We start from the raw sequence: 20,555 nt of genomic DNA on the forward strand, positions 1-20,555 counted from the left end.
TTTAGCCTCTCTCCCTCATTCTTTCATTGAAATTTCTAATTTTTTAGAAATTCCTTTGCTGCTTTCTCCCATGCAACTAGATGGTTGAAGGACTTTATCCTGTAATATATTTGAAAGCCGCTGAAATTTGGAGAGTTCAGGAATTATGTGAAAAGTATAAAAGTAAAGTAGGTATTTTAAAAGTTAAGCTACCCTGGCTGCTGTGGCTCAGTGGATTGAGTATTGGCCTGCGAACCAAGTGTTGCTGGTTCGATTCCCAGTCAGGGCACATGACTAGGTTGCATGTCAGGTCCCCAGTTGGGGGCGCGATTGAGAGGCAACCACACAGTGATGTTTTCTCTTCCTCTCTTTGTCCTTTCCCCTCTCTCTAAAATTAAATAAACAAATTATTTTTTAAAAAGTTAAGCTATATTGGACATGGGATTTAATGTATTTGGAATTTCAGACTTATAAAATTGATAAAACATTAATTTGGTAAGCCCGAGCTTCCCATTTACTGTTACTAAGCTCCTCGGTCAGTTTCGCAGTCAAAGTCTTTTTATCATACTTAGCAGTTATATTGGGGTTCCTGAATTTGGATCCGCTAAAACTTCCAAGGACAGTGAGTTAGGTCTCAATGACTTTTCTGACACTGTCTGATCTTATACAAATGCTAGAATAAATATATTGCCGCTCTAAGATAAATCAGTAGAAAATGGAACTTTAAAATAAAAAGGTTAAATTTTCTCCTAGCTTTGTGGAAATGTCTGTCTTCTCTTGTTTACAAAAATATCTGTAAATGTTTACTTTTGTCTACTACATTTTTAAAAGATTTAGGAAAGATTATCCTGGATGATGGAGCTATTGAGAGATAACCCAAATTGCTCTAAGGATTTTTTTTTCTTTTAAGGCGACAAAAATTTAGTTGGTTCCGAAGTAAAAATTTATAGCTTGGACCCATCAACTCAGTGGTTTTCCGCAACCATTGTAAATGGAAACCCAGCATCAAAAACTCTTCAGGTCAACTGTGAGGAGGTAAAGATGATGATAATTGCATGTAATATGATGGGAAGATAATTATAAAAAGGAATTATGATATCTTATAGGAGCTAAATATGTTAAAATATTAAGTTAGAAAGGGAAATATCACAGTTGTTTTAAAAGAAATTATTTGTAAGAAGCCCCTATTGCTATGTTAATAGAGCTAATTTCTGGTATAATCCAGAGCATTTTAAAATTTCCCAGTATCTTTTATTTGTTTATGTTTAAGATTCCAGCACTGAAAATTGTTGATCCATCACTGATTCATGTTGAAGTTGTACATGATAACTTTGTGACATGTGGTAAGATCTGCTTGATTAAAATCTTTCTTTTCCTTCCTGTTTTTCCCTCTTTCTCCTCATTTAAGAGGCCAGAAACCAACTTAACTATTTTAAAATATTTTAGGTAATTCTACAAGAACTGGAGCTGTAAAACGCAAATCTTCTGAAAATAATGGAAGCCTGGTTTCCAAACAAGCAAAACCTTGCTCTGAGGTAACCTTGATTTATTTTGTCACTTGCCCAAAGCTTTCCTTAACTCTTAACCGTGTGTGGCCAGTTTGTTTAGTGATTATAAAGCTGTCTTCTCTGTTCCTCTGTGCTGTCTTATCTGCTATTCTCTATTCCATATCTTGGCCATAATTTCTACACTCAAGCAGATGGAGATAATATAAGTTTCTGGTTCACTATTTTTATGTAAGTATTTGTTTTGATGTTTTCTGAAAATTCTCCATAGATTTGACAATTTCACGATATGGAGGTGTTTTTGAACGTAAATTGAGTTTTGTATAAAGAATTGGAAGAACGCCTGGAATGAGAAGAGGGCAAGAACCTTAGAATTCTGAGTAGATTTGGTGTTGAAATAGGACTCTCACCTCCTCAATAATAAGGTTTGATTGGTCATTTTTGATTGGGTAGACAAATAACTCATTTTTGGAGGGAAGTAGTTGGTTTGTCATTACTAACTTCTGCCCAGAAAAGTATAGGCTTCTATAAATGCCACTGTGAGTTCAAGTGTTAGATTTAGTTCTGTCTGAAATAGGACAGAAATAGGAATATAACATATTCCTATGTTATACAAGTACTTAAGAATCTGGGCATCTGGGAATGATTGGCTTTCCTGAATTTTAAGCCTTTATACAGGCAACAGGAATTTTGATACTTGACCGACAACTTTGTAAATCAAGGTATATAATACCACTATCTTCCTTCCAAGTGTGTTGGCCTGATCAGGTTGTTCAGGAAAGAATGAAGAGGTAAATATGGAAATTAGTATTACTACCTTTCACTTTTACCTTCAAGTTACAAGGGTGAAGTAATGTACAGGAATCCCACTTCCCTTATTCATGGAGGGATACATTCCAAGACCCCCAGTGGATTCCTGAAACCATGGATTGTATCAAACCCTATATGTATGTTTTTTCCTATACAGACATAATAAAGTTTATGGCTTCTCTTTGGCATAGCTGAATTGCCAGTGTCTCTTTTGTGCTTTGGGGCCATTATTAGGTAAAATAGGGTTACTTGAACACAAACAATGCTAATATTGACAGTAGATATGATAACCTACCCCACTCCTAAGTGACTACTAGCCTTTGGGTAGCATATACAGCATGGATACACTGGACAAAGGGATGCTTCACGTCCTGGGTGGGATGGAGCAAGATTTTATTATACTTTGCAGAATAGTGCACAATTTCAAATATTTGAATTATTTCTGGAATTTTCCATTTAATACTTTTGGACCATGGTTGAGCATGGGTAACTGAAACCATGGAAGGTGAAACAGTGGATAAAGGGGAACTACTGTAGTAAGGATGTCAAGCAAGAGATTATTGCATCTTAGAGTTAAGCTCACAGAGGATATTGTCAAGCAATCCACGGTACTGGAAGTTGAAAGAGAAACAGAATAAAATAACAACTTGACATGTTTTGTTACTGGTTGAATTGTTAGTGATCTTGGGTAGAGGTAATATAGGCCAGTTTGAAGAAGTTGATTGGGTATTGCCTGTCATGGAGAATGCATCAGTATAAATAGTTTGTGCGATGAAAAGGAGAACCACATGATGTTGTGCAGGGAAGGGCCAAGGAATAGGAAATGGCAACCTGATGGATCGTGGAGGAGGAATCAGCCTGGAATACAGGCAGGACTGGGGTCAGTAGGGACCTCCTCCTGTGGGAGAAAGTACGAGTTCTTCAAAGTGTCAAGTTTATCAGTGATAAGCCAGGTAATTGAGCAAATCACTTTATAATCTTCAAGAAGGTACTTATGAAATGTGGTAATATATACCTAATAAGGGATCTAGTGATCCTCCCTACCTGATTCACATTCTTAAGAACAGAGAGCATGTCTTTTTGATCTGGCTTAGATCTTTCTCAACATATTATTCAGCTCAGTAGGTTTATGTGCTGTTGAACTAATTGTTAGGCACCATAGATGCTTTTATTTTCTTTTAAGCCTCAACTTTGTATGAGGGATAAATCCTCCCTTAATGTATTTGAGCCTTAACTTCTGCATCAAAAATAAACTAAATTTGATATTTGAAAAATATCTGTTTCAGCTCTTAAGACTTCTACTAGCTGTTCTCTTTTATACTGCACTTATTTGTCAAAATAAAGATTATCACATTTTAAAAAGTTGTTTTCTTTTAAAATTTAGTTTTGGTTAACCTAGAAAAGCATAGTCAAGAAACAGCACTTGTAATCATACTTCTCAGAGACTCTCACTATTTATATTTTGGGATACCTGTCTTCTTCCTGTCCTTTTTTTTCCTTCCTGTATATTCATAGAGCCCTCCCCCCCTTTTAAACTAAAAACCATAGCTTTTTTTTTTTTTTTTTTTTTTTTTAGCCTCCTTCATTTCTTCACAGTGTATTGTGAATATCAGTATATATTCTTTTTTATCCTGAGTGATTCTTGTAATCAGGCAAGCTTTGGAAACACTGACCTGGCCTAGATTTGAAGGCAACTGAAGAGATAGTGGAAGAAGTGGGGAAAGAGAGTTCATTTAAATGTGAGAGTGAAAGATGAGTGCAGTAACACACTTGACACACATCTTACTGTGTTTGTACTTCTCAGATGTGTGGACCGGCAAAGAGTTTACTTTTAGGATGGTCTTGAATGACAGGAGTTTAGGAGTCAGTAGAGGAGATTCTTGATTACTTTGATGAATATTTTTGGATAAGATAAACTTGTTTGCCAGTGCCATCTGGCTCCTTGAAGGTCTTCTCTGCCTAGCAGACTGTTCCTCAGAGTTAGGATGTTGTTTGGTTAATTGAGAGAGTCTGCTAAGGAGTGTGAGCCAGCAGTGTTCTTTTTAGAATATTATCATACACTCAATTATATTATCTTCATCTGCTGGCAGGGAGGAACTATTGCCATGACTGGTATAGAAGACCTTCAGGGAAAACTCTTCAGGTAAGAAGAAACTTTGACCCTTGTTGGGTCAGAGGCCAGTACAGCAGTGTGTATGTGAAGATGGGGTTTGGAATTGAAGCCCTGTCTATTCCTGTTGAGCTAACCCTTAGGAAAGTTGTAGGGTGATATACTTCAGTTTCTTAAAGGAAAATCATTGTCAGTTATGCTAACTCTAACCCATGGTGACTGAATTGAGAAAAATTTTATGATGGTTTTGTGTTTTGAGACAGCTAATCTATGTGCCAGGCACTGTGGTAAAGCACAGCCCTACAAAGTATGCTTCATTGCTCTCATTTTACGATTGAGGAAACTGAAGCTTAGAGAGGTTTAATAATGTGCCAGGAAGTTCAGAGCCTGGCTTCAAACCAAGCTCTAATACCAAAACCCAGTATTCTTTACCACTGTGTTGTTGCCACTTCTCTCCAGATCTTTTTCTCGATATGGTGAGCCACCATTGTAAAAATAGCAGATTCCTCCTTCCTTCCTCTATCTTTCTATCCCTCTTTCCAACAAATATTTATTGAATATTTGATATGTGCTAAACATTGGTGAGTGTTACTGCCTGGCTCTTGAGGTAACTCATAAAAATTACTTATAGCTATTTTGAAATACTAAGTATTAACAGCATTCATTCATTCATACATTCCACCAGTCTTATTTACTGAGCATCTCTGTGGCTGGCTTTATGAGGTAAAATAGTAGATACAAGCAGGGTCTCTGTCCATAGAGGTGTACATATGTTGCAAGGAGACTGACAGTAAAAAGTAATTTAAATAAAGGTACTTTTACAGTGTGATAATGCAGTGAGAGACATGAACATGCTAATATGATAAAGAACAAGGTGGTAGCTTGTGAGGTATTGCTTTGGAAAGAGTGATCAGAGATTCTGAGGAGGTGACAATTGAGCAGATGTGAGGGTGAAGGAATGAGACTAGCCAGCCACATGAAAGCTCTCCAGACAGATGGTATAGCAAGTCCAAAGGCACAGGCAAGAAATAACTTAGAACATTTGAAAACCAGAAAATAAGGTGGTGTAGTTGGAGCAGTGTGGACAAGTGGAATGAATGAGTGGAGGGAGTTGGGGGAGACCAGACCACATAGAATTTTTGTAGGTAGTGGAGTGCCATAGTCTGATTGGTTCCTATTTTATAAAGATTGCTCTGTAGTAGAATTAATTTTGGGCAGAAGGTTCAGGCAAAAATTGAAGTCAGGCCAGTTAGAAGACATGTAGTCTAAGGGAAACATGGTGGAAGTGGTGGCATGGAAAGGGATGGATAGATTCCACAAATAGTTTAGTAATAGAGCCAGCATTTACTGGTTCATTGATTGGATATGGAAAATGAGATGGAGGGTTTTTTGAATTGCGCAGTTCAGTGTGTATTATACAAAATCAAAATTTATGCCTAGGTTTATAATCTAAATTTCTTAAGTATACAACAAGGTCTGTCCAGAAAGTATCCAACCACCTACTATGAAAAATAGAGACATTTATTGAAGAAGATGCAAGATACAAGAAACACTGTACCCAGGACAGTGATGCCTTAGTCTTCTTCAAAGTAGGCACCTTGGGACCTCACACAGTCCTTCCAATAGCTAGCTATCAGCTGCCACGTTGTATTTTCCTGAATATCATCGATTGTCTGAAATCTCTTCCCTTTCAAAGGTGATTTTAGTTTTGGGAAACCAGAAGGGACAGGGCGCCAAATTTGGGCATCAAGTCACCTGGATGATTTGATGTTTTGCCGAAAAACTATGCACAAGGTGTGATGTGTGAGCAGGTGTGTTGTCGTGATGAAGCTGCCAATCACCAGTTGCCCATAGCTGTGGCCTTCTGAATCATCCGAATAGTTTCTGCAGAGGAATGTTCAAGCTTAATGCAAAATTTGATGCAGATTTGTTGCTCTACTCGCTCAGTCATTGTGAACAAAACGGCCACACAGTACACATGCTCACTTAACTGCGTCTACCACCCCCACTGACTAGTACAGTGAAGTCATCATTGTTCACACATGTGCATTCCAGTCCACTCTGCCAGGTTACATTGATGTCACCCAAACCATTCTCATTATATTACCAATGGCTGGACATTTTCCAGACAGACCTTGTATTATTCTCAGGAGAGCAATTTAAGAAAAGTATTGTATTAGTACATCAACTCTAAACAATTTAGAGTAAGGAAGATGAGATGAGGTAAGATGCTTAGTAAAAGTGAGCCTTGAATAAGCATTTTGAAATGGCTTGGCAGTTAAATTTTGAAAGGTTGATCTTTAATAGGAAGATTATAAAATAGAGTTGAAAAGGATTTAGGAATAAATTTATCTAATTTCCTCATTTTAAGGATTAGGAAACTGAGTTCCAAAGAGGTAAAGTTGACTTATCCCAAGGATATTCATACATAAGCCAAAGCCTCCCCATAAAAATCCTTCGGAAGAACACTAAACTAATATTTAATCAAAACTGACTTGACTAAAGTAGTATAATATATGATCAGATAATTTAGTACTTGAAAATAGTTGGAAGCTATGCCAAAACTTTGATAGTAAGTAATTTTTTTTTTTTTTTTAGATATTTCTAGCTAGCATATATTAGACAGTCTTTTCAAGGTCTCCAGAGTAAATGTTTGAGGAAAGGATTCCTGAGTAGACTACATATAAATACATTCAGGATTGTGAGGTTTTAAGAACTTACTTAGGAAAGTTGTTTTACATCAAATTTTAGCAGTTAACTAGAAGGTAAAGAAACTTGAAAGGTTCTTCAAGTTTAGGTTAGGCAGTGGGGTAAATGTAAATGTCACTGTGGTGTGAAAGAGATAGGATTGAGAATGGCCTGTGACTTGAGGCTGATGAAAATGGTGAATGGATTTCAGCTGGTTTAGCCATAGACTAGTTGTCTGGAGTTGAGTTTAATCTCCTTCTCTTCCCGTGTAGAAAGTTTATTTTTGTGGATAGTATAAACTAGGAAGAAGTGGGTCCATTACTTATAGTTTTATAAAGATAAAGCTACATGAGAAGGGAAGGGGACGGGTGTCCCAGCTTTGTCCCACAGCCCTGACTTGATATTTTTTGCAGCATGGGATGACCTTTGTGACTTGATGAGCCACATAAGAACAAGAACCGTGTCCTCAACCTTTACTGCATTGTTAAGGCTTATATTGGTATCCAGTAGGCACCACGCCTACAAGAGTCCTATGTGGTCTGGTCTCCTGCCAGTCTACACAGTAAGTGCGTGGTGGGCACTCAAGTAATGTTAAACTGAATGCATGTGAAGCTGCCACCATTTGAAGACTGTTAAAAGCTCACTTCTGTGCATTGCATTATTAAAGTAATTACCATATGGCTGCATTTTCCTGGCATAATGATTCAAAGGTCTGTGAAAAAAGATCTGCTGTAACTTTTTAGAGGAAGAATCAAGTTTTGTGAAAAGCCGGAGTGATTAATTAACAGCCTTCAGATATAAGTCCTTAATTTTGTGATTTATCACTTGTTCTCCTATCCTGTTCTTTTTATTTGGTGAAGGTATTATGCTTGTTTAGTACTAAACCAAACAAATAAACTTGAATCTTGCTAGTACTTCGTATTTCCCCAAATAGGGACTTTTCCTTTTACTCTCTGTTGGTTTGGTATCTTTTAGGCTTCTCCCAGTATGTGTCCTGCACAGTCTGTTGGCACAACAGTTTGTAAGGATATACTACTTGGCTGTACTCCAGCAACTCCACCTAGTAAAGACCCAAGACAGCAGAGTACTCCGCAAGCTGCCAATTTTCCACCAAACCTTGGAGCAAAAATTCCTCAAGGGTGAGTTATTTCTTATTTGTTAGAGATTATCATAATAAGAAGAAAGACTATTTTAGCCATGGTTCTTCCTATATGAGCATACATTGCTCCGGTGGCAGGACTTTTCTACATTCAGTGCTTCATAGCAGAGAATTAGGATAGCTAAAATTTGGCAAAATGACCTGCCATTCATTATATTTCAGGTTACCCAGGGAGGTTTTTTGTTAGGTTTCTAAATTGGTCAGGTGCTGTCAGAAGTGAGAAGTAAATAGGCATGCAGAAGGACATAGAAAATGTTACAGAAATGAAAAAAGAACAGCTTTCTTAATCTGATATAGTGAAACAGTCAATTGATGTAGTATAGACAGTTGTAGAATAGATGTGTGCTTTCAAGGAAAAAGTAGAAGACTGGTTGTATGTGAGAAACTGGGATCATTGGGAGTGTGGAGAAGAGGGAGACATGGTGATGATAAATGGTTCTCATCAGCCCAGACTCCAGGTATAGGTAAGAGATGTGATGATAAGTTAACAGAGAAAAGAGTTTTAGGGGAAGGATTTCTTTTAGGGACGGTGGTGGAGTACAGGTAGTTGATAAAGACTTAAGGTATGGGTCAGAGAGACTGGTGTAGAAATGGGTTTGGAAGATTGCTACGAAAAGGTGGGAGAGTGTTTGAGCACATTAATTCACTGGGAGGAAAGTGCGCTCCTTGGGATAGAACTTGGAGGATGACCACATAGTAGTTAGATGAAAGGGGGAGGTGGGGAAGCAGTCTTCCAGGTAGAAAGAGGGAACAGTAAGAAGTTCAGTGGTATCTAAGCAAAGATGTCTAATAAAGGAGAAATTCCCCTGAGAATGAAATCCTTTGTTAGAAGCAGGGGGAATAAATACAACAGGAAAAAGGACTTTGTGTATTGCTGAGGAAAGAACTTCAGGAGGAATTTCAGAGAAACAAAAAGTTTTTTAAGGGTACCCCTATTAAGATGGGGGGTGGGGAGACTACCAGTTTGTTCTGTGAACAAGCAAGTAATCATTAATCGGCTCTTCTGTTTACTTTGGGTCCTGATCACTGATCAAGCAACAGTGAAATTATCCAGTATTGAGGGTGGTTAAATGTTTTCATAGAAGGATAGGGTTTTGTGCTGCTGGTGGTTTTGGTGTCTTATGATACTCTGTTCTGAGTGAAAGCTAAAGTTCTTTATGCTGTAAGAAGAAGAACTAGCTAAGTATAAGTAGTTCAGGATTCATGAGAACGTGCAGATAGGATTTAAGGTAGTAATTTTCTGAATGTTTAAAATATCTTTATAGACCCATTGACCGATTCCTTTTAACTCTAGCTCACAGAAAGCTGTCCTAAGTTCTCTAATATAAGTAGTTCTTTTTCTCTTTCATTCTGGTTGCCTTAGGGAACCAAACAATTGTTTTTGGTAGGGAAGAGACAAAGGAGGCCTAAGATGCTAATATTCCATATTATCTTTTTTAGATGTCATAAACAGAGTTTACCAGAAGAACTTTCTTCCTGTCTAAATACGAGGCCTGAAATACTGAGAACAAAACCAGATGTCTGCAAAGTAGGGTTGCTCTCTTCAGAGTCCTCTCAGATTGGAACTGGAGACTTGGAAACCCTGAATGAACCAAAAGATAGCTGTACCCAGCTGAAGACCAACACTGACCAGGAAAACGGATTGGAATCTGCTCCACAACCATCAACTGGCCTTCTGAAGGCGTGCTTACCTACCAAAGCTGCTTCTGTGGCCGAAGTGGAAATTGCCAATACTCCTGAACTGCAGAAGCACCTAGAACATGCACCTTCCACATCTAATTTTCTTTCAAATAAGCCAGAAGAGAAAGCTGATATCAGTGATGATAGCCCTAATAGTTGTGTGGAAAAAAAGGTAGAGCCTTCGACTTTAGGTTGCCAGTCACAGAATTTAAAGGAATCTTCAGTAAAAGTAGATAATGAAAACTATTGTACAAGAAACAACAATAAAATCCAGAATGGTGAGTGTTTTTACATGTGTTTATTAGAAGAAGGTATGAGATGGTAATTCAATCTTACCTTATGAGGAAAACAATATAAAAATGATTATAGAAAAAGTTGATACGATCAGAAAAGTTCAGAGAAGAAAGTAAAATTCCAGAATCTTCTCAGAAATGATTACTGTTAATAAACTATATTACGTGGGTTCATACCAACAATTTTATCCTGTGGATTAGTGCAGGTGTCTTATCAACATTTTAAAGACTATAAGGATTCCATTATATGCATTTACCATATAACTTAAAGGGAACAAGCTTCTAAAGTAATTTGATAATTTATTTATCTTTAGCCTAACACATCTTTCTGTAACATCCAGGTTGAAGTGGAAGAGGTGATTGGTACTTTGTACTCACATAGGTAGTTCAGATCAGATCTGGACTTTTTTTAATAAGATAGAGAATTGCATCACCACCGCTAGAAAATGAATATTTGGTTAAAGATTTTAAGGACAGAGCTGAAACACCCTGCAGAGTCTGTTTGCTTAAGAGCATTTTAATGATGGTAGTTATCAGAAGCTTTCTTTCTAGAATTAGGAGAACTAAATGGCTTGAGTATGTCAAAGGTTCAGAGCTATTACAATTTAAAAGTACCTTTGATAATTGTCAGCTGTGTGGGAAAATTAGTGTGGGTTTTTATAACTTAAAAAACATTTGGCTGCGTAAGAAATGAACATATCCACACTCTAGCTTTTACTGTGGGCCTCTGAAACTGCAGGGCAAGATGGATGGATTGACCTGTGGGTCTTTTTGATACAAAGTTGGAGGAATAGAAAAGCCTTTAGCCCAGTGATACTTCTAATCTAGCTTCATTCCTGAGGTGGAAATTGATATAGCTATTAATTTGCATAAAATTAATTGCATAAGAGTATACTGTTCTCAGGAGTTGTGTAACTCTGAAAAGAGAATGAATATTCATAACCATATCCTTGTTCTATTTCTTTGTTCTTTTTGAGTCATCAGCCCTCACATTTAGCTAGGTTTCAAGGCAAAATATTATATTATGTGGAAAATAACAGTAAAAATTCTACATTAGTAAGCACATTATAGGTACATAAATGAATTGGGAGTCCAGCCTTGTTTCACTTAGTATGTTGTGCAACTATGTCCCATCTAAAATGATTTTAAGAGAAAAACTTAGTCACATCCTGGTGCATTCTGTTTACTGGGACTTTTGGCTGAGCCCTGCGAGACTGATCAGAAGCCTACCAGGCTCTCAGTGTTGTTTCATTTGTATCGCTTGTGGGTATGGAAAGACTCAGCTGGATGGTGTTCCTCTCCCTTGTCCCTTGCTCTCCTTGGGAGCTAAAGTGAGCTGGAGTGGAACAGCAGCCTTTTTCCTGTCAGATACGTGAATATGCGGCTCCTCAGATGCTGGCGCTGCTTTGAATTGAGAATCATTGATAGGATCAACTATTGCTCTCCTCAATGGAGAGCTAGATTCAGATCATTCAACTTGCTTATTTCTAGATATTTCCTCTTTTAAGCCAGGAACGAACAGATAAGATAACCTTTGGGCTCTTTGCCCGTGGTCTGTGAAAACCTGGTCCAATTCAAAGGATGATGTCTTTTCAATATCTGAATGATTAAAATTCCATTCTTGAACTGCTGATCTCTTTATTTTCTCCTCTTTCTTATGTTACCTTCTCTTTAACTATAACTGAATAATAATGTTTAAGGGATCAAGGCCTGACAGCGTCTCTAGCATTTTACATTGTGCTCTAGTCCTGCTTTAAAGGAAAGGAAAGATTAGATCACCTGCAGGATAATATTAAAGATGCTTGTTTATTAAAGCTTTCTTTGGTTTGAGATCTTTCTTTCAATTTCCTCCAAGACTACTTACTAGTCTCTCCCACCCATCTCTGGACTGGTTCCCCAGAAGTTGTTTTGGGGTTTTTGCTTGTTTTTCATTTGTTTGTTTGCCTAAGACTGTACCTCACTTTTCTCAGCTACCTTGGTCCCTGAGGAGAAAAAGTCTTCTGTCAGTTTAATATGAAATATTCTTCAAGGTTCTTGGCTTATGAATAGATTCTGTGTTATTTAGGCTGACACAGTGATTGCTGTTTCCTGTTTCATCTCTACTTTTTTTCCCCTTTTTCTTTAGAAACCATATTAAGATTTTCTTTCCAGTTCTTCTGCCCATTACAAGTTCAAACTTCAAACATACATTTACTCAGAATCATAATCCTATCTTTAGTCAGTGCTCTTAACCCTGAATGGAGCATATATGTGAAGGAAATTGAAGACATGTCAAGGGCAAGTGACATCTCATTGGAGCGTTTAGAAGATAGCTCTTGTTTTTATAGACTGTGGGGCCTGTGCAGGAGAGCTATTTGGTTTTTATTTTTTTTATTAGAATCGTTATCTTTTGCAGAGAACACAACTTAAACCAGTCTTTTCAATTGTGAAAAGTGACAGGATTGACTTCCATACACAATGTTCTACTAGTTGAGGTGAACCTATCTCTGTGCATTGCTAATGTTGCAATGAGTTTGAAATAAGTATCTGATATGGAAACGTCTTTCTGAAATATTTCTCTTATCTAGGTTTGTGAATAGAAGTACACACATCTTGGAATTGCAAATCTGGTTGTTGAATTTGTGATTTTGAGTTGCCAAATAGGTTTACCAAATGAAAATTATCTTACAAAGAGAATAAAACCTCTAATTGTTCTGACAGTTGTCTTCTGTTAAGCCATTTTTAGAAATCAAAATTGAACCAGTTATTGAGGAGGTCTCCCTTTGGGAAAACTGACCTTTTGAATAGAATTCAGTAACACATTGATGTTATTTTTTTTTTAAGTTTGAGGTCCCATTGCCTTAATCTTTTGTTTTCCTAGGCCCAGCCCGGAAGTCAGTTTTGACCGATGCAGCCAAACTCAAAAAGCTGCAGCAGAGTGGCGAGGCCTTTGTACAGGATGACTCCTGCGTGAACATCGTTGCACAACTGCCCAAGTGCCGGGAGTGTCGCTTGGACAGTCTTCGCAAGGATAAAGAACAACAGAAAGATTCACCTGTGTTTTGTCGCTTCTTTCACTTTAGAAGGTGAGGCATTTGGGGAAAAATTCAGATAATCTGGTCCTATAGCATACTTTGTCCCCCTCCTCTTCTATCAATAATAAATCTAGACCTAAAATGAGTAGTGATATTATTTTTAATCTCTTGTTGGGCAATCTAGACCTTTTTGCATATAAATTTTTATTTCTAAAAGTAACAGAAAAATGCTGAAGGTTCTGGAAAACTAATACAAATAACTACTGTTAACTTTCCAATGTATTTTAGTATATATATGGTCATAAAATATGTACAAGCATACCTACTTGGTGTATTGTACAGGCATGCATATCTCATTTTATTGTGCTCTGCAGATACTGTTCTCTCTCTCTTTTTTGTAAACACAAATTGAAGGTTTGTGGCAACCCTAAGTTGAGCAAGTCTGTTGGCTCCATTTTTCCAACAGGCTCAGATGATGGTTAGCATTTTTTAGAAATAAAGTTATTTTTAAATTAAAATATATACATTTTTAAAAATTTATCAATTTTTAGAGCGAGGAAGGAAGAGAGAGAGAAATGTCAGTTTGTTGTTCCACCCATTTGTGCACTCATTGGTTGCTTCTAGTATGTGCCCTGACCGGGGATCAAACTGCAACCTTGGCGTATCAGGATAACGCTCTAACCAACTGGGCTACCCGGCTTGGGCTCCGTACATTGTTTTTTAAATACAAAATACTTAATAGGCTACAGTATAATGTAAACTTAACTTATAGATGCACTGGAAAACAAAAAAAATTAAGTGACTTGCTTTATTGCAATATTTGTTTTATTGTGGTGGTCTGGAATGGAACCCACAACATCCCCAAGGTACACTTGTATATACTGTATTGCATCGTACTTTCCCAGTCCATAGTAGGAACCACTTTATCATGTTAACTTTTTTTTGCAAATACATTTGAATAGCTATGTAAGAATCCTTAAAAACATTGTTTGATAATTCATTTAACCAATTCCCTTGTTAGTATTAAGATTATTTTATATTTTTTGCCACTAAAAATAATGTAGGAATTATTGTCTCCTTTTTCACATCTCTGATTACTTACCTTGGAAGGAATACAGAAAGTGGCAATACCAGGCCAGAAGATGTGCATGTTTTTTTTGTTGTTTTTTTTTTTGATTTTTCAATTACAGTTGTCCCATTTTCCCCCTATTGCTCCCCGCCACCCAGCCCACCCCCTCTCCCGCAATCATATCCCTCCCCGTTGTCCATGTCCATGAGTCATTTATACACGTTCCTTGACTAGACCCTTCCCTTACTTATCCCCCTTCTCTCCCTCCCCCCTCCCTCCTCCCCCCTATTGACTACTATTCTACTCTTTGTCCTATTTAGTTCATTTGTTTGTGTTGTTCTTTAGTTTCCCGTATTAGGTGATATACACATGTTCTGCCACATTGTCCTGCAGGAAGGAGGTTGCACCTGCATCCATGCCCACTGGTAGGGTTTGAACATTCCTATTTCTGATTACCTTTGCCAGCAAGAAGAGGCATATCTTTAAAAAAAATTTTTCCCATTTTATAGACAAAAGCTTCCATTTTTATATATTTATTAAAAACCAAATTAATTTAAGAAATTTTTGATCCTCAGTGAAGAAAGGCAGCCATATCTTGTTTTTGTTTTTGTTTTGATATGTAAATAAGCAGTGTGTTCTGGTAACAGATGAACTTTAGATGTGATTCACTTTCTCAGAAATCTAATACTTTCAGGTTCAACTGGTTCTAATCATAAACAGAAGTGCTGACTTTAATTTCTTCCCATTTCCATCTCCCTTTTAGTTTATCCAGATTAAAGATTGCTGATGAGCTGAATTAAGTGGATAGGCATTTTAGATAATTATACTTGTGCTGGTAACTTAAATACCAGTTTAGTTAATGAACTAGACTTTTTTAGATAGTAGTTCGTCCCATTCATTCCTGAGTACATTTCAAAAGCACCATGATAAATTGTGTGTGTAGCCTTTAGAGCTGTGATAACTGCCAACATGTTAACATACACATTGATTAGTGTATCTTCTGAATAATACCTGGCCCAGAAAAATTTCTCAGTAAGATTTAGCTCTATTCTATTTCTCTCTGGAGAATTTTTTAAACACAGGTAAGTGTGTTAAGGCGTATATGCATTTGTGGGTACTTATATCCGTTTGGAAGAAAGTACAAAATGGTAATGCTTTGTACAGATCTATGTATCCCTGTTGTAGACTTGATTTCATATCATTAGCTCCTCTGCTGTGAAAGGTATTACTAGACTGCATGAGAGATTGTTTAGCTTTGGTTTAAGTTGTAGAGACACTAGAGAGGGATAATTTTTTTCCTTGGGATATTACTAGAGGAAAAGAAAAACACTACTTTGTAACTATCTAGAAATCATTGGTTTTATGACTTAGCTATTTTCCCATATTTGGCCTCTGAAGGGGAAAGTGCCTTTGCTTAATGTTCTATAGTAGAAGCCAGTGCAGTAAAAACTGGAATAAACTCACTTCTTTGGTTAAAAAGAATATAATAATTTTAAAAACATAGCTTCGTTCCTTTCCTTCCCTGCCCCATATTTAAAGTGAAGATTGAGGCAGCCATTAGCTTCCTTGTCAAGTTTGTTCCTCCTTAATCTCTCCTACAGATGAAATAGGAAGGAGCAGGGTAGGGTCTCAATGGTAAAGCCCTGTTTGTCATCTCCTACCCCTTTCAGGTTCTTTTTTTAGTATAATAACTATCTCTAATTTAAGCTATCAAATAAAAACTTGCATCTCTCCTTTGGAATGTTTAAAATAAGTTTGCATCTGTTATGCAGCTTTCAGTGTATTTCTAGTTCATTCTATACTCTTCTAGACAAATAAATGGTTTTTCTAAAATGCAACTTCATGTGTGTCTCATAGACTTAAGAGTTTTAGTAACTGCCAGTGACTAGCGAAGAAATCAAGGCCCCTGCATTTTTTTTTTTTTTTTTTTTTTTTGTATGAAATAGTGTTTCTTTGCCATGCCGTCTGTTACTTAGGATCTACCTTTTTTTTGCAAGATCAAACTTAATTACTATTTCTATCTTTACATTAGCCCCACAAACTTCATAATCAGCTCTTCCTCCTCTGGCTCCTAAAATTTAATGAGTATTTTACCTATCATCTCCCACTTCACTGTGTGTTTACTTTCTACTTGTGTCTCCAAATAGATAGACATATAATGTTGTATTTAAAATAAATTAAAAACACATAGCTTAGAAAAAACATTCAAGTGTCCAAAATATTGAAGGAGAATACTGAGAAAGTATTCTTTTTACTCTGTTTTCTTAGGTACTGAGACCCATCTTAACACTGCCTCTCATTCCAGAAGTCTGCATCATAATTTGCAGCCATTAGTCATATTGGTGCCAAATACCTTATGGACCTACGTGGTCATGACTTCAATGACTGTCCAGGGTTAGCCTTCCATTGCTGAGCATTATTCTTGAAGCAGTATTTATTCAGATCTGACCAGATATTTATCACCTTCTGTTTGTCATTTTACTTCTGTGTTGACTTGTGATTGTTCTTGTCCCCAAGTCTGGCAAGTATTTCCCACCACGCTTTCACAAATGTTTTTCTTATCTTTACTGACATTGCCAAATAACAATTGGCTGTAATTAATCATGGAGATGATAGAAAATTGGGAAGGAATTTTTTGATTTAAATAGTATTTAAATGTGTGTGTGTGAAGTACATTTTTTTTTCTACTTCCTCTAGGTTACAATTCAACAAACATGGTGTGTTGCGGGTAGCAGGCTTCTTAACACCAAACAAGTATGACAGTGAAGCAATTGGCTTGTGGTTGCCTTTAACCAAAAACATTGTGGGGACTGATTTGGACACAGCAAAGTATATCCTGGCCAACATTGGAGACCACTTCTGTCAAATGGTGATTTCTGAAAAGGAAGCTATGTCAACTATTGAGCCACACAGTAAGAGCATCTCTTAGGGGCCAGGATTTTTGAGTCCAACTTGATTTTTGTTCTTGAATGACACCTAAGTCTTGATTGCATGGGTTTCATTTTTCACCACGAAGTTTAGATGATTTTGGTGTAATGAGGTTGCATTTTTCCTTTTGTAACAGATTCTACCTGTTGGTTCTATCAGAGCCAGTCACCTGTCTGTGGGTTTTATTTTGGGGCAATTACCAAAGGAGTGGCACTCCCTTTTGTTAAGAAAGATGAAGGTGAGGTAGTGGTCGAATATGCACAGCCTTACCAGCAGTGTGGGCTCACCAAAAGGGGTTGAGGCCTTCAGTTGACTTATTTTAAGATAAAGGTTCTTACTTAGGAATACATTTCAAAGAAAATTAGAACGGACAGGCTCTACCCTAGACCTGTTGAATCAGTTTGCAGGGCTGGGGCCCAGGAATGAGAATGGGAACAAGCTCAGATGAAAAAGATTCTCTGTCAGAGTCAAGGTTATAAGGAAATACTTGATGTCCTAGCTGGGTGTGTGCAGTTTTCTTCCACTCACACTGATCTGGTAGCCCAGTGAACTATAGGGATCAATCAGTGTGGATGACACATTAGAGCCAGAGCTCTTTCATGACATCTCAAGGTACAATATCTGGGAGGACAGACAACCTCAATCTGTTCACGTCCCTCTGTAAAAGTGAGGTATCCACCCACAAGCACCAAAGGCCATCTATCTTTTAAGTGTCACTTTTTCTCCCATCATTTTTTTCTTCCCCAAATAGTTGAAAGTTAAAAGTAAAGCCTTTCATTCTTCTGGTGGATATCTTTTCAGACTTTGCATAGGCAAATAATATTTCCATACAAGCATCTACACATAAGGATTTTGATTGTAGGTACCAGAACTAGCTTAAGAACAAAATAACTTATTGGACAGGTATAGATACTGTTACATCTCAGAGTCCAAGCAATGGGATGAGGACTTTCCCAGGAACAGGAATTTAGATCTATGTGGGGAAATGGGATTGTGAGCTCTAAGGGCGGCCAAAGTCATACTGAAGAGAAGAGCAGCTTTAGAATCACTCCATTCTGTCGGGGTAACAGAGATTCTAATAAAGCCAAGAGTCTTATTAAAGTTGTTTCTCCTCTAATCTTCTATTTAGGAGAAGTGATACTGGTTTTCTATTTTTGGTAGAAATACAAAGTTTCTTTATTATATGCATTTAAGTAAAAGAAGTAGACTTAAAGAAAAATTTTTAAGTAACTCGTCTAGAATGTGATACATAAATGATTGAAATACAGAAACATTTCTTTGGAATATATTAGTAGCTTCATTTCTGAATCAGTAAGGCTGTTTTAAGCAACCAGTGTTTTTCTTTGCTTTAGGTGAGTCATCTGAAAAATGCATATTTTTTTTCTTACAGAAATAGGCATAATTAAGAAACTCTGTCCTTGAAGATTTAAATGTGATGATACTTTCCTCTTTGCCTTTTTGATTACTCTGTTGTTTTTACTACTCTTTAACTAGCTGGTCAGTTGGAGAGAGGAATTCACTCCGAGTGATATTGAAAGATGCTACCCCAAGGTGTTCCCAGGGGCATTACCCTCTCTTCCTGAGATTAGGCAACAGATCTCAGCCTTTATACTTATACTTTGTCTTTTCAGTGACAAAAAAATCATTAAATGGTGGCTCAGAGATCTAAGAATATTCTCTAACAAAACAGTTTAATCCAAGTGAACAAGGTGAAGTTCATAAAATCTCCCTTACAAAACGCTTAAAGCTCTGTATTGTGCAATGAGCTGTTGCATTATAATGAAATGACAGAAGTTCACTCGGCAATTGGATTCATTCAGTGCAAAATGAAGTTGGTCATTTGCATCGTGGTCAGTCTGAAGAATGAATGAATGAACCACAAACTGGATTGGGGAAAAATGTTCTCCATAGAACAAGAATGTGCCAGTATTGATCTAGTCTTGTTCATGAGAGAGAGATACACAAAAAAGAGTGTTCTGATCAACAGACAATGTGATTTTCTGTGACCCAGGAAAATGTACTCCTGCTGCTCATCCTCCTTGAAGCTTTCTGATGCCTGATTTGGTCAGCTGATCTTGCATTTACATAGGTGGGCAGGGCAGCAGGTATATGTACTGCCCAGTTTTTTAAGGCCCTTCTAAAACTGGAATGTAAAATGCTCCTTTGTAGAATTCTGGATTATGCCTTAATCTGTTGGATATTTGGTTAGTATGAATCAGTTTTGGTGCCCACATCACTCCTGGCATTAACAAAATCGAGTTTCTGACTCTGTCCCCAAAAGGAACCAACTGTGTGAAGTATTGTGTCCCCACTAAGTTAATATGCTGCTTCCTTCCATTTCCCTAAATGCCCTGAGGTTTTTAATGGGCAGTCTAAGTAGATTCAGGGCGGGCACCTGTGAATAACCTGAGCCTACACCAAATGTAGGTTTGTGTATCCCAATCACTTTTATAATACTTTCCTTTGGAGACTGCATGGTTAATGCCCCCTTCAGATTCTTAAAGGGTTTCATGCCCCAGAGATGAAGAAGCCTGCTGTTAGGATACCTGTGCCTGTACCCAGGCGTCACCACTGCTGCTTTTCCCATTGATTTATTCAGCAGTACTTGATAACTGTGCACCAGTAGTGTGCAGAGCTTCTTGGAGGGTGGGAGAGGCAGAAGCAGCAGAGCCTGAGTATGTCCTAGAGAGGGAAAAACTGCACCCAGCTGCTCATGGTGTGAAGAGGCCTATGGGTGGGGTGGATTTGAGGTGGGCTCTGAATGTTGAACAGTTATGGGAACTCCAGTCAGAGGGAAGAATAACATCAACTCCCCTCCCTCTGTGCATTTTATTTCTGAAGCCCTCTCCTCCCAAGACTAAGTGATTTATTGATTTTTGTAGGACAAGTTGCCTGGAAGCGAGCTGTCAAAGGTGTTCGAGAAATGTGCGATGTGTGTGACACCACCATCTTCAACCTGCACTGGGTGTGCCCTCGGTGTGGGTTTGGGGTCTGTGTAGACTGCTACCGGATGAAGAGGCTAAATTGCCAACAGGGTGAGAACTGACTGGATTCTCCTCCAGGCCCCTTACACATTTAAATTAAGCCTTTCATTGATTTGTGGTAATGGATTCCTGAGGTATTTGGGGCCAGAGTCCATGAAGAGCAGTTACTACAGATCAGTTATTTGCAGGTGCTGCCTACAAGACTTTCTCTTGGATAAGATGTGTAAAGAGTCAGATACATGAACCGGAGAACCTGATGCCTACACAGATCATTCCTGGAAAAGGTATTTCACATGGTGCAATTTTTTTTCCCCCACCTTGTTTTGGTTAGCTCAG

General features: G+C 37.7%; 1 protein-coding gene across 4 annotated transcripts in view; it reads left to right on the forward strand.

Moving 5' to 3' along the window:
- Nucleotides 1-20,555, forward strand: part of KDM3A (lysine demethylase 3A) — a 48,982-nt gene that overhangs the window by 12,744 nt on the left and 15,683 nt on the right. For all 4 annotated transcript variants that reach the window (XM_090281682.1, XM_090281684.1, XM_090281685.1 and 1 more), the window contains 9 exons: nucleotides 890-1,014; nucleotides 1,250-1,322; nucleotides 1,426-1,514; nucleotides 8,068-8,231; nucleotides 9,692-10,209; nucleotides 13,085-13,289; nucleotides 17,005-17,219; nucleotides 20,118-20,270; nucleotides 20,408-20,503. In XM_090281682.1, coding sequence (XP_090137808.1) covers nucleotides 890-1,014; nucleotides 1,250-1,322; nucleotides 1,426-1,514; nucleotides 8,068-8,231; nucleotides 9,692-10,209; nucleotides 13,085-13,289; nucleotides 17,005-17,219; nucleotides 20,118-20,270; nucleotides 20,408-20,503 — 1,638 coding nt within the window. The remainder of the gene's footprint in view (nucleotides 1-889; nucleotides 1,015-1,249; nucleotides 1,323-1,425; nucleotides 1,515-8,067; nucleotides 8,232-9,691; nucleotides 10,210-13,084; nucleotides 13,290-17,004; nucleotides 17,220-20,117; nucleotides 20,271-20,407; nucleotides 20,504-20,555) is intronic.

Source organism: Furipterus horrens, unplaced genomic scaffold (assembly GCF_987537825.1).
Source record: "Furipterus horrens unplaced genomic scaffold, mFurHor1.1.pri manual_scaffold_6, whole genome shotgun sequence".
Taxonomy (NCBI): Eukaryota; Metazoa; Chordata; class Mammalia; order Chiroptera; family Furipteridae; genus Furipterus; species Furipterus horrens.